The sequence below is a fragment of the Hypomesus transpacificus genome, chromosome 19 (assembly GCF_021917145.1).
Source record: "Hypomesus transpacificus isolate Combined female chromosome 19, fHypTra1, whole genome shotgun sequence".
Taxonomy (NCBI): domain Eukaryota; kingdom Metazoa; phylum Chordata; class Actinopteri; order Osmeriformes; family Osmeridae; genus Hypomesus; species Hypomesus transpacificus.
In genome coordinates, this window is record NC_061078.1 from 13,066,293 (window position 1) to 13,081,414 (window position 15,122).

Sequence of the window (15,122 nt, forward strand, 5' to 3'; positions counted from 1 at the left end):
TGTGTGTCTATGGGATGTGTGTGCATGTGTGCGTGTGTACGCTCATGTGAGTGTGTGTGTGCGCGTGCGAGCGTGCCTGAGCACGTGTATGTGTGAGTGAGATGTGTGAACCTTCAGGTTGTGTTGTTGTCTCCGTTCGGTCCTCCGGGGCTGGGGGAACGCCTGCTCATCTTTCTCCCACTGTGACACGATGATACACCTCATCTGGGAAGCAGTGGGCTGAGTGGCTGATTTCACCCAGCAGAGACAGGCACACAGATGAGGGGGCAGGAGGAGGTACACATAGCTCATTAGAGAAGGATAAACCACTCAGTTCAAGATGGCTAAGAGATTGGAACAAACCTAGAGAGGGAGAGAGACAGAGAGGGAGAGAGAGAGGAGAGAGAGAGAGAGAGAGGAGAGAGAGAGAGAGAGAGATAGAGAGTGAGAGAGAGAGAGAATACAGAACGCAGGTTTTCTATAAGGAAGTAGAATATCAAGAGACCCAAGCGTCTACTCATGCTCCACACACTGACAAGCAAAGCGACAGATGAGGCCTCCTCCCTCCCCATTTCCTCCCGGTACATGAAGGTACTCTCTAATTAAAGAGGGTGGGTTCGTGTTTCAAAGGTCAATTTGTTCGGTAGAGGCGTCTTTCGCCCCCCTGTTGTCTGAATGCAGACCTGGTGTTGTTGAAGCCTCACCAAGCAGCCATCTGCTGGGAGCTTGTCCGTGACCAGGAGCAGCGCTGGAAATGGAGCACATCAGATGGGTTTGGACCGGAGCTTTAGAGAACGCTGCCACCACCGTGTACTGTATGCTCCAGGTGTGTCTGACCTGCACACACACACACATCCACACATACAAACACATCCACACACACGTGTACACACACCCATGCACATACACAGCCACACATCCCCACACCCCCCCCCCCCCCACACACACACACAGCCAACCCCACACACACACACAGCCACACGTACACACACACACACACACACACACAGCCACACACACACACACACATCCACACACACAGCCACACACACACAAAGCCACACACACATCCACACACACACACACACATTGACACAGACACACGCACACAAGGCCGTCAATAGGAGAAGATAAGGGGCAGTAGTAACACATTTTCGGTAAGTACTGTCGAGTAAGTACTGTTGAAGGAGCTGCAAAATATTGATCCTGTAGTGTAGAATATGTATTTACACTAATAAATCAGCTTTCATTTTGATTTGACTTGATTTAGTAAAAACTAGTAGAGACCTGTGTTAGGAGGCTGAGTCGGTATTCCTCCAGTGTCCCCCCCCCCCTCCCTCCTGTGCCTGCCCCTCTTCTATTGTTCATTGTCGTCATTCATCTCTCTTTCTCTGGACAACCAATGTTTCTGTGTTTACCACAAAGGGGCCTTGATCTCCCCCCATCCAATAAGTGCATGGGAGTGTGCGAGTCTGTGTGCGGTGCTCATGGAGATTGTTGCCATGGTGAACAATCATGGTGGAACAGGTGAAGATGATGGGGGATGTGAAGGAAGACCAGCAATGCTTGTGTGTGTGTGCGCGCGCGTGTGGTGATGGGGTATGAACACATGTGAGAAGGAGAGTGTGTGTGGGCGTGAATGTGTGTGTGTGGGTGTGTGTGAGAGCTCTCTGCGTCTTTCTGTTTCCGTTCTTGCTCCTCCTGAGGAGTGGATCTGTGGGTGGACACGCTGCGTGCTAAGTGTCGCTGGATACTGCTCATCGCATGACGGGGGTCTGGAAGGAGGATGGGGCAACTGTGTGATAGGCTGCATATCTGTCCAACCACAACACACTGAAATACACAGGTATAGGTTTGTCATGATAGGGCAATGCCATTATTCAGTGACAGCCACATTCACATACACTGCACAGTTGTTCGTATGATATCGTCCAGAGATACATTTTCTCAGACTAGTTATTAAACTGGAACACATATCTGGAAACTCCTTACCTTGTCTCAAATCAGTAGAGTCTAAATGGTGGTGTACACGTATGGTGTGAATCCACAGGATATTTGATGCTCTATACGTCAGTGCTCATGTGCTGATCTGGCACAGGACCCTGGTGTGTCCTGTACAGCAGCGCCCTCCTCTGGACAAACGTTTTGGCGCCTCGCGCCTCGCTGGTGTGTTTCCTGATGGCTGTGTCCCTCTTGTGGTCAAAAGAAAAACAGCTGCTACTGTGGGTGTTTGTCTTTATGCCTATGTGTGTGTGTGTTAGTGTGTGTGATGGAAGATGTGCTGCAGATTCATGGATAGTAATCTGAATTGGCATTGATGCATTAATCAATGATGTGAAGGAAGGTCGTGGTCCACATTTATAGATCTAGGTTCGGGGTTTGGATTGGTCAATGCGGTCTAGTTATTAATATTACCATTACGTGCGTCATCAGTTACCAGCAACATAGTGATGAAGAACATACAGTATTACAGCCCATGGTTCAGAATAACCTACCAGTAGCAGTTTGTATACACCCTTTCCACACCTCAGTCATTACTTGATTTGGCTGCTTCAAGATATGAGAGGTCTGTGTGTGCGTATGCACGTGCATGCTATATTGAGGTGATGTGTGAATTTTTTGGGTGCTATTGGGGGGGTGATCATTTGTCTGTGGTTGCCATGGTAACAAGAGCAACCCAGTGAGATGACTTTGTCAGGAGGTGTAGACTGACGTTGAGAGAAGACATCATCCTATTTACACCCGAACCCACACCCACACAAACACACACGCACACACACACACACACACACACACACATGTATACACACACATATGCACACACACACACAAACAAACACACACACACACTCGCACACACACACACACGTGTACACACACATATGCACACACACACACTCGCACACACACACGTGTACACACACATATGCACACACACACACACACAAACAAACACACACACACACACACACACACATGCAAGCATTGCATATTTGCATATTCTCAATCTGTCGGGCCAGTCATTTACAAACATTCAGGGGCAATGCTTCTCATTTATCAATCTGATTACGTAAATCCATGTAATTTTCGCATGAAATATATTCAAATGTAAGAGTTAGCCACAAGATGGTGCTATAGGCAATGTAATGGAGACTGACAATACAACACACTGCAGGTTTTCAGATGCTGTGTGACAGATAGGCTGGTTACAAAAGGAAGGACAAAAAGGACACGATATGTTAATTTAAAGATGTACATAAGTAAAGGAGCATCCTTTCACTCTGTTTCAGATCTTTGGCTGCCATTGTATCCAGTTCACTCGCTGTTCTCCAGGAATTGTAAACATCACGTCATATCTTGAGAATATTTAAAGGGGCCCTTAAAAGATAGATGAATATTGTGCCATAACAACCACGCAAGCTTAATTGCTGCCATGGAAACAGCAAGCACACAGAGAGGAGTAATCAACTCCTGGCCACAGCACAGCATGCTGTGTGCTGTGAGCCAACCACACTGCAGGATTAGCACGTCTACTGTCTGCATACTGGAGACATCACACCCGATAGTTAGACAGGTTGAGCTGGTGGATCGTGCGATTCCTTCATACTGATCTCGAACGAGAGGATGTCTCCATTGATGTGATCCAACATGCTGATGTCACAATAATCATAACAACAATGTATTCATTCAGTAGATGCTTTCATCCAATGCCACATACAGAGGGGGATTCGATCCTAAAACCTCTGATCTGTAATCAAATGCTCTAACCAACGAGCTCATATCTATTCCCTATCCCCCATCCCTTGATGTGTCCATTATGGTTATCCAAGATGGCCGTAGTTCCTGTTGATGGCAAAGAGATGATATTATAGATCATAGACGCACGCGCACTACGTCCTGGAGAGCAAACTCATATGTGAGGGATGTGGGGGCACACAGTGTTTGGGTTCCAACGGTGTGGAGATGTTTCAGTGGCGTCAGCACTCAGCTGGGCAGGTGTGAGATGTGGACGTCACGCCCTCTAAAGATAGCCCGGGAGACCGGGGGGAGGGGATGGCACGGCACCCCCTCCGTCTGAGGGGCTGCAAGGTGGGACTTCTGGATCCACTCTGTTACTAATGAGGTACGCACCTTGAATTTAATGATAGAAGACCAGCTGTGGCCTAGGCTGTCCAGGCAGAAATCCACGCTCTCTGCCATACCCTGGCCATGCTAGTCTGCGCAGCCGTTTCCCATGGCGAACGAAAAAGTCTGTTTTTGTCTTTGGGGAGGAGAAGTAGGCCATGTAAAGTAGGACTCCTCAAAGCAGTCGTGGCTTACTGTAACATGGCCCGCTAGGACGGGTCGTACCATTTTCCCGTTGGCGTAATGTTTGTCTGTGTTGGGATACTTGCGGACGTCTTGTTTGTGCGGCTGCAGTGTCGTGGGTGTGGAGAGGGAGTCCATCGGCGGGCCTCGCTGGGACATGGGGACACTTCCTCCTCCAGATGACATTTCCTAATCCAAATCATGTTTTATGCATGCCCTCGGTTCGGCTCGGAGAGATGAGGTTCCGTTTGTATGTTGACATAGATGAGGGGGAGCGGTGACTGTGTGTGTGGCGGGGGTGTATGTGTGTGGTATGTATGCATGGTGTGTGTGTATGTGTGTGGTGTGTGAATGTGTGCGTGCAGTGTGTGTGTGTGTACCCAACTCTTGAAAGGTACTCATAACTCTATTAAACGTCCTGTTAAACATTCGCTCTGTCTGGCTAAATGTTTACCATCTGATACCGTAATCTCCCCCTGCCATCCATCCTTCTACTGTCATCTCACCCTGCCATCCATCCTTCTACTGTCATCTCACCCTGCCATCCATCCTTCTACTGTAATCTCTCCCTGCCATCCGACCTGCTACTGTAATCTCCTCCTGCCATCCATCCTGCTACTGTAATGTCTCCCTGACATCCGACCTGCTACTGTAATCTCTCCCTGCCATCCATCCTGCTACTGTAATCTCCCCCTGCCATCCATCCTGCTACTGTAATCTCTCCCTGCCATCCATCCTGCTACTCTAATCTACCCCTGCCATCCATCCTGCTACTCTAATCTACCCCTGCCATCCATCCTGCTACTATAATCTCTCCCCTTCCCTCCAACCTGTACCTGTAATCTCTCCCAGCCATCCATCCTTGCTACTTCCCCTTTCTGCCCTGACACTCTCCAACAGCGAATGGCTGAACACTCACATGCCCACGCACCCACACAAACACACACAGACACACACCACACACCACACACACGTTTTGCGGAGGGTTATTCTTCACAACCAGTTACAGTAACAATGAGAGTGAAAGGAGACAGCAGGCAGCTGATTACTTACTGTAAAGGCACATTTCACATGCATTATGGAGCAAAGTACATCAGATAATGTATGCATTATACACTGCTATACCACATTTTCTATGTATAGGCTATCAACACATGAATCAACAGCCTGTGTTTGGTAGAGAACCTTTTATCACATGAACACTTACCTACACGGAGGCCACCTACATGGTGGCCATGGGGCCGTTCCGTACCTCAAGGCACCAATGAGACTTCGGCTTCGGCCCCAAAATGCCAGCCGACCCCTCAGCTAGACAAGCCCTGTCCTCCAGTCTGTCCTGCCCTCCTCTGCTGAGGTGATGGAGAGCAGAGTGAGGCATGCCCAACACCTCCACACACACACACACACACACACACTTTCTTTGACTTACCTGAGGAGGACCTGGGCAGAGGTCCAGATGGAACGGAGTCAAGCTAGTACCACACATGAGCAGGCAGACAGATGCATTACAGGGCATCTTCATGACCTTCAGGGATGGCCTCATTCTGGAACACTCTCTTGGCCGCAGCCCTCACCTGGCCTGGCTGGCTGTCTGGCTAGCTGATGTGCTGGCTAGCTTGCTTATATTGAGTGAGATGTACAAGGTGTATGGAGAGAGGGAGAGAGGGAGAGAGGGAGAGAGGGAGAGAGAGAGAGAGAGAGAGAGAGAGGGAGAGAGAGAGGGAGAGAGGGAGAGAGAGAGGGAGAGAGAGGGTTATGAATATCCAGGATGATGAGAGAGAGTTCTGTGGTGATCTATTTTCGGTGTTTCTCTCGTGGCGCATTTGTCTCCTGAACTTCGTCTTTGTTACACTATGGTCCTGTATATAAAGAGAAAAAGCTAGTGATTATGACATTAACCTTTGCATTGTATTGATCTGTGTGGCAGGCTGCTCACGGGGGAGGGATTGAACGGGGGGATAGGAGAGAGACGTCACTTGTGTTTAATGATATGAGAAGGGAAGATCTGCTTGATCCAGGCTGCTAGCTTGGCCTCTTTCCTTTGATGGATTAGTTGTGTTGATATGGTGGCCGCTGCGGGAGATATCAAGGATTTCCTGTGCTTATGTTTATCACAAACAATAGATCAGTTATTGCCTTTGTCATAGCGTCATCTTATGATTCATTCCCATATGTTTTTTTCTACTGTCACCTTAACCTTTTAATTATTTATAGGCCAGTTGTTACCAGTAGTTAAGTCTTCAATCATGTATGCTAAAAAGCTTCCTGTGGGCCAGTTGGAGACTGATGTAGGGGTCAAGGGAGCAAGTAGACCTAACCATAGGGTTCCAGGAGATCCAGGAAGCTTGATATGGCAAGCCGTCCATTACAGTAATACTGTAACCGCAGTGTCTATCAACACTTGTCTGCTTGATTATGTTGGTTGTCTGTTATCTTTGATTTACTCTACTCACTATCAGTTATGTCCTCTTACCTTCATGCTTTAGGGAGACTTTACTAGGACCACTGGGCTTATACAGTATCTGGTCATTATTCTTGTCTTGTCGAGATGCTTGTTCACTCTCCTTCCAGTCTGCTGGTTGTCTAATACAATAAACCCAGTACCTGAACTTCCCTGTTTGAGTGGAGACATACATCCATGTCTTCCACAGCCCACCATGTTAACCCCCAGCCCACCATGTTAACCACAGCCCACCATGTTAACCCCCAGCCCACCATGTTAACCACAGCCCACCATGTTAACCCCCAGCCCACCATGTTAACCCCCAGCCCACCATGTTAACCACAGCCCACCATGTTAACCCCCAGCCCACCATGTTAACCCCCAGCCCACCATGTTAACCCACAGCCCACCATGTTAACCCCCAGCCCCCCATGTTAACCCCCAGCCCACCATGTTAACCACAGCCCACCATGTTAACCCCCAGCCCACCATGTTAACCCCCAGCCCACCATGTTAACCCCCAGCCCACCATGTTAACCCAACAAGCCCTGGACTTCCCATCCTGCCTGTAGGATCCCAGCCCTGACATCCGTGAGTGTAGAAAGGGTGCAGTGGTGGCAGGAGGAAGAAGCAGGAACAGTGGAGGTCAAACTGTTGCTAAGTGACAGTGGCCTCCTGTTGCATATCCTGGTGACAGATGTTTTCATATTGCAGCCAATTCACATAATGCTCCTGGGTATGACTTACATTTACATTTAGCAGTCACTCTTATCCAGAGCGACTTACAGTAAGTACAGGGACACCCCCCCGAGGCAAGTAGGGTGAAGTTCCTTGCCCAAGGACACAACATCATTTTTCACGGCCGGGAATCAAACCGGCAACCTTCTGATTACAGTAATAGCCTGAGTCCCTAACCACTCAGCTAACTACTCAGCCATCTGACTGGTGATGAGGTGCTACTGGGTGTGATGAGGTGATACTGGGTGTGATGAGGTGATACTGGGTGTGGTGAGGTGATACTGGGTGTGATGAGGTGATACTGGGTGTGGTGAGGTGATACTGGGTGTGGTGAGGTGATACTGGGTGTGATGAGGTGATACTGGGTGTGATGAGGTGATACTGGGTGTGATGAGGTGATACTGGGTGTGATGAGGTGATACTGGGTGTGGTGAGGTGATACTGGGTGTGGTGAGGTGATACTGGGTGTGGTGAGGTGATACTGGGTGTGATGAGGTGATACTGGGTGTGATGAGGTGATACTGGGTGTGGTGAGGTGATACTGGGTGTGGTGAGGTGATACTGGGTGTGATGAGGTGATACTGGGTGTGGTGAGGTGATACTGGGTGTGATGAGGTGATACTGGGTGTGGTGAGGTGATACTGGGTGTGATGAGGTGATACTGGGTGTGGTGAGGTGATACTGGGTGTGATGAGGTGATACTGGGTTTGATGAGGTGCTACTGGGTGTGATGAGGTGATACTGGGTGTGATGAGGTGATACTGGGTGTGGTGAGGTGATACTGGGTGTGATGAGGTGATACTGGGTGTGGTGAGGTGATACTGGGTGTGATGAGGTGATACTGGGTGTGGTGAGGTGATACTGGGTGTGATGAGGTGATACTGGGTTTGATGAGGTGCTACTGGGTCTGATGGTTTTGAGGTGACCTTGTTCTCTCTACCAGATGTTCTGTGATTAACCCTGATCACCTGGGCTAACAGCTGGGCAAGCCTAGATACGTAGACATTTCTATTAAAGTTGCACATCTATTGGGCACATTCGAGAATTCTAGACAACCGAAGGCTTGTGTGTGTCTGTGTCTTTTTGCCACCAACTACGATAAAAAAAATGCAGGGTTTCTGCCAAGCTGCGTCAGGATTAGTTTTCTTTCAAGTTATAGTCTTTGTAGAGTGTGTGATATTTGCAGAGTCTGTGGTCCCTGGGCCTGCCTTCCGCAGAAGAAACGGTCTGTGAATGAGCCTTGAATGTCACCCTCAGCCAGACCACTGCTGTTTACCACTGAGAACACTGAGCACGTCACAGCCAATCAATACTGGGCCACAGCCAGCACCTCCATTCACTTCATCTCAGACTCATGCACACACGACTGTGCAAACACACACACACACACACACACACACACACACACAGCACATGCACACGCACACACACAGCACACGCGCACACACGCACACACGCACACACACGCACACAGCACACGCACACACACACAGATGCACACAGATACGGACAAAGAAACACATAGAAGCACACAGAGACACACAGACACACAGAGACACACAGACAGACACACATAGATACAGACAAACAGACCCACAAAGTCTCTGAAGCTGAGAGATTTACTTCTCAGCTTGAAATAAAGATGCCTCTGTTTGTATTAAATCCCACCAAGACACCCTCGGAAACTGCTTTTTGGGCCCCTGCCCCCACCAAATCTCTGCCAGGATGGTTTCCCATTATATTAGCATATGCAAATCATTTACAATTTCTTCCCCTAATGAAAGTAGGTTACAGTTGGGTGTAATCACTCCCCCCATCACACCGAGATGTCGAGTACATAAGAACATTTTGCAATACTGTATTTAGATAGTGCCCTTACCGATTTACAAAACTGGAACTCCAGTGACTGAATGCCAAACAGAATCTAGAGCTATATGCAGTTGAAAGTTGGTGTGTATAGTTCCAATCAATGTTCACATCAGTGGATCCATGTCAATGGAGCACACGGGTGAAAATGGTCTCTGGACATTTGTTCCTGAGCTCATTAAAAGAGTTTGCTGAGACACGCTGAGACAGACACTGTCAAAGCAATTTGGAGCCAATGGAGACATAATCCATGGGCTTGTTTTTTTTGTAAGCAGGTGCTTTTAGGCGGGTGCTTGTAGGCAGCTCCTGTTGGAATACGTAATGTAATCAGTGGGGTTTGAAGAGGTCTTGTCTTCAGGGCTGTGAAGGATCCAGAAGCGGCGCTGTTCTCAGACACTTGTTCTCTCCTCCAGCTCTCTTCAGCTTCGGTCTTCGGATCATAACCCATCTAGATGAAGACCAAAAACAGCAGTTCTACTCTGCAGGTTGTTGGCTGCCGTCACGTGCTTTGTATAAATGCAGCTATCGAGTATGATTTACTTGAATTAGGTATTCTATATTCAGCAAATGAGCTGAAGGCTAGAGGATTGTAGCATGCTACTTTCAAAAGATGGGGGCAGTGTGTTTTTTACTACCATAATGACATGGGGTTCAAAGTAATAGTATATCTGATTAATCAACACCCACACATAACCATTCACCTACACCCACACACACATACAAACATGCACACGCACACTGAACACACACGCCGAACACACATGCCTCGAACACAGACAAACACCCATCCATGTGCACTACCAAACAAAAACACACACACACACACACTGCGGCACGAACAAAGCACACACACTCCCGTAACGAGGGGGTGAAAGTCATTCATTTAGTTGGCATGGCTTTTTGTGGTGAGTGCCAGATTGAACTATTCCATTATTTACGTTGCTCTCCTCCTGTGCTCATGTCTGTAGCAGCCTGTCTGTCTGAGGGTAGCACACCCCCCCCAACCCCCCCTGTCCCCACAGTCCCCCAGCCTCCCCATTATCCCAATGCCATCCTCCAATCACCTGCAACGCCAGCCCCGAGACAGGCCGCGGACACAGGGCCGCCCTGTTGACGTCAAACGTTAAGCTCCTTAATAGAATCCCATCCAGTACTCTTGAATTTGTGTTCCGCCCCGTGCCGTTTGCCATTTCCCACTGCTGATTCCATTTCCTCTCTGGTCACGTGACTGTGGATGGAGGGAGAGGAGAGAGCGTGAGGATGATGATGAAGGAGGGGCCCCCTGCCGGCTCCCTCATGGCCGTGGCCCCCAGATCAAAAGACTCTCTCCACCATCAAATATTTACCAGCCGGCTGTGCTAACACCTGGCTCTCAGGAGAGACACTCATCATGTCTGCTCCTCAGACATAACACAGCGCACACACAACTGATTTAACTTACATCTACGCTCCCTAGCATACAGGTACAGGTCAAAACTACATCTACACTCACCGATACACACAACTGATATAACCGACATCTAAACTCACAAATAAACAGGTACTGGTACAACCTATATGTACTATCTAAACTCACTAATGCACAGGTACTGATATAAGCTAAATCTGCACACCTACATGTAGGTATAACCTATATGTACACATACTAAAACACAGATAGACCCCTCACAGTCTGTAGGACACAGCACATAGCTTGTGGCCAGGACAATGATGCTGATGAAGTTGAAGGCAGTGTCCTACTCTTGAAAGTGTCACCGGCTTCCCCATTCTCTCAACCACAACCCCCCCTCCCCCCTCCTCATCTGTAGTGCTGTAGATGTCCGTGTGTTGCTAGCGCTGGAGTTTGTCGCTGCCTCATACCTCGGCAGTGGAGCCTAGACAACCGGCCTGCTGTGGTGGTTCCGTGAGTCCTGACTGCAAGACACACCACACATCATTGAGAGAAGATGTCAAAGTGCCCCCCAAAATTGCCCGTGTTTCCCTCTCAGACACGTTGAAACCTCTGTGTCAAAGTCGTTACAGGAATGTCGCTCATTTTGTGAATCGAATGTCATCTCGATGCGTGTGTATTGCATGTCAATGTGGCTGTGTATCTGAACACGTTAGAGATCTGACCTTCACTTTACTCTACATGAATGTATGCCAAAATAGGAGACAAACTGAGCTCTAAACCACAGAGTTACATTCTGTCCAATATGTATATGCATGTGTGTGTACTGTATATGTGTGTGTACTGCATATGTGTGTGTACTGTATATGTGTGTGTACTGCATATGTGTGTGTGTGTACTGTATATGTGTGTGTACTGTATATGTGTGTGTACTGCATATGTGTGTGTACTGTATATGTGTGTGTACTGCATATGTGTGTGTACTGTATATGTGTGTGTACTGCATATGTGTGTGTGTGTACTGTATATGTGTGTGTACTGTATATGTGTGTGTACTGTATGTGTGTGTGTGTGTACTGTATATGTGTGTGTGTGTACTGTATATGTGTGTGTACTGCATATGTGTGTGTACTGTATACGTGTGTGTGTGTGTGTGTACTGTATATGTGTGTGTACTGCATATGTGTGTGTACTGTATATGTGTGTGTACTGCATATGTGTGTGTACTGTATACGTGTGTGTGTGTGTGTGTACTGTATATGTGTGTGTACTGCATATGTGTGTATACTGTATATGTGTGTGTACTGCATATGTGTGTGTGTGTACTGTATATGTGTGTGTACTGTATATGTGTGTGTACTGCATATGTGTGTGTACTGTATATGTGTGTGTACTGCATATGTGGGTGTACTGTATATGTGTGTGTACTGCATATGTGTGTATACTGTATATGTGTGTGTACTGCATATGTGTTTGTACTGTATATGTGTGTGTACTGTATATGTGTGTGTGTGTACTGTATATGTGTGTGTACTGTATATGTGTGTGTACTGTATGTGTGTGTGTGTGTACTGTATATGTGTGTGTGTGTACTGTATATGTGTGTGTACTGCATATGTGTGTGTACTGTATACGTGTGTGTGTGTGTACTGTATATGTGTGTGTACTGCATATGTGTGTGTACTGTATATGTGTGTGTGTGTACTGTATATGTGTGTGTGTACTGCCTGTGTACTGTATATGTGTGTGTGTGTGTGTACTGTATATGTGTGTGTGTTTACTGTGTGTGTACTGTATATGTGTGTGTACTGTATATGTGTGTGTACTGTGTGTGTGTGTGTACTGTGTGTGTACTGTATATGTGTGTGTACTGTGTGTGTCTGTGTACTGTGTGTGTGTGTGTGTGTGTGTACTGTGTGTGTACTGTGTGTGTGTGTGTACTGTATATGTGTGTGTACTGTATATATGTGTTGTGGTTCAGAGAAGGGTCTGGCAGCTCTGTAGAATATCAGGACGGCCTGGTTCACTGAGCTAGCACTAAATCACAATGACTGACTGTGACACTCAGAGAGATGAGGGCACAGACTGGTGCACACACACACACACATACACTCGCACACACATTCACACAAACATACATACTCAAACAAACACATGATGAGATACAATGAAAAACACAAAGTGCCTCAGGCCATTGTGGGGAAAAGACAGTTGATTAGATGCAGTTTTCATCTACCCTTACATGCACAGCCATATTGATGAAAACATTCTATATTGTATTAGATCAGGTTTCTGTTCACGCAAGCTTGTTGACAATTAACGGACATTGATCATACATTGAAATGAAATAGCATAAAACCTTCCAATAAACTGGATGGATTTATTTTCCTTGTGAATATTTCTTTTTACACCTCAGAGTACATAGAAAGGGATGTGTTTATTTCTAGTGTTAAATGGGATGTACAGTAGGGGGTTGAAAGGAACAAATGTGTGTGTGTGTGTGAATATATTTGTCTGGCTATCTATGCATGTATTTTGAAGACTCTTAGCACAGGTCTTCTCAGTCATATGCTAGAGCTCTTTACTCGGGTAGAATAAATATATCAAGCCCCAGAAAACACGTCTGTGTCTGTGCTTTATGTGCCTCCAGCGGTGAGGAATGTGTGTGTGCTCAAGATAGAGAGAGGAAGGGAGAGAGAGCGAGAGCGAATGAGAGAGCGCGAGAAAGAGAGAGAGAGCGCGAGAAAGAGAGAGAGAGAGCGCGAGAAAGAGAGAGAGAGCGGGTGAGCGACAGGGAGAATGAACACTGGAAGGGAGGGACAGCTCAAACATCAAAGGACCTAGACAAAGGGATGCAATGTTACCTGCTTCCTCCTCCTCAAGTCTGTGTGCTGCTCTACTGATGCAGCCAGAGAGATAACGAGAGATAGAGATAGATAGATAGATAGAGAGAGAGAGAGAGAGAGAGAGAGAGAGAGAGAGAGAGAGAGAGAGAGAAAAAGAGAGAGAGAGAGAGAGAGAGAGAGAGAGAGAAAGAGAGAGAGAGAGAGAGGAGTGGGAAGAGAGAGAGAGAGAGGAGGGGAAGAGAACGTTCCAACAAAAGCGAGAGAGTAGGAGCAATAGAGTGGTAGAGAGCGCTGAAGCGTGAGCAGGCGAGGGTATGTGAGAGAGAGAGACAGAGGTGCAGATCGATAGCACGCATGCACACGAGGGTGAGGAGATCGAGAGACAAGGTTTTCCTCCGCGCTCGGCCTGGATGACAGAGGAGCACGCCCGCCCGTCTGTCCTTCCTGGATTGGTAGTCATCTCCAGCCCCAGAGCCGGACTCCAGAGGACGTAACTGCGGAGCGCCGAGACAGAGGCACAGGGTGAAGCAGAGCGGGAGGACAGGGAGAGGCTGAGAGAGAGAGAGGGGCTGAGAGAGAGAGAGAGAGAGAGAGAGAGAGAGAGAGAGAGAGAGAGAGAGAGAGAGAGAGAGAGAGAGAGAGAGAGAGAGAGAGAGAAAGAGAGGTAGAGAGAGGGAGAGAGAGGGGGCAGTGTTCAGAGAATGAGCCGGCTGTGCGGTCTGTGTCGCTGTGATCGTTGTCGCCAGACCCCCCGGCTGCCTGTTTTGGTGCCTCTGTTGCTGTCGCAGGCCCCCCTCCCCGCCCTCCCCCCCCGAGCCCCCCTCAGCCCAGCCCCCCAGACACGGCAGCAGCGGCCCGCAGAGTGACTGACAGACATGAGCTCCAAACTCTCCTCGGACTGGATCCCTTACAGGTACCAGGCTCTCCATGTGCCGCTCGCTCTACGTCCTGCGGGGAGGACTTGTCTGTGATAGTGTGTGCCTGTGTGTGTGTGTTTGTGCATGAGCGTGTAAGCGGTTCGATACAGTTTTGACAGAGCCAGTTACTGTGATGCCGGGGTTGGAGTTGATCTCATCGGTTTGCCAGGTGGGAGAGACATTGCCACATGTGTGTATACTGTACTGTAGTAGAACATGTCTGGGGTAATGCTCTTTTCAAAGGTGGAATCACCTTCAGCTAGCCTCCTCAGGGTGTTTGTTGCATGGATATGTTCTATTTTTCTGCTACAGTCCATAACATTGTTGTCATTATGCAGCTTAATTAAAACATCAAATATTTGTTTCAGGTAAATTAAGTGTAATTTTTGTTGTTGTTTAAATATCAATATTCAATTTAGTTCACTTCTAGGCTAATAGTAACAGATTTATCTTGATGTGGTGGATGTGCAGCTTGTACTAACACGACATTCAAGAAGCGTTTAATGGTAATCTGAATTGAATCTGAATTGAATTAATTTGAGTCTTCCTGATCAGAATCTTTAAAAGCTATTTCCATGTTTCCAAATGAGTACATTTCCTTAACAACTCTCTCAGGAGGTAGAGGACCCCTCTAC

At 47.6% G+C, this 15,122-nt stretch overlaps 1 protein-coding gene across 1 annotated transcript in view; it reads left to right on the forward strand.

The window, feature by feature from the left end:
* Positions 1 to 14,296: 14,296 nt before the first annotated feature.
* The window catches only part of tub (TUB bipartite transcription factor), a 20,785-nt gene continuing 19,959 nt past the window's right edge, over positions 14,297 to 15,122 (forward strand). The window contains exon 1 of the mRNA XM_047041424.1: positions 14,297 to 14,483. Coding sequence (XP_046897380.1) covers positions 14,446 to 14,483 — 38 coding nt within the window. The 5' untranslated portion in view covers positions 14,297 to 14,445. The remainder of the gene's footprint in view (positions 14,484 to 15,122) is intronic.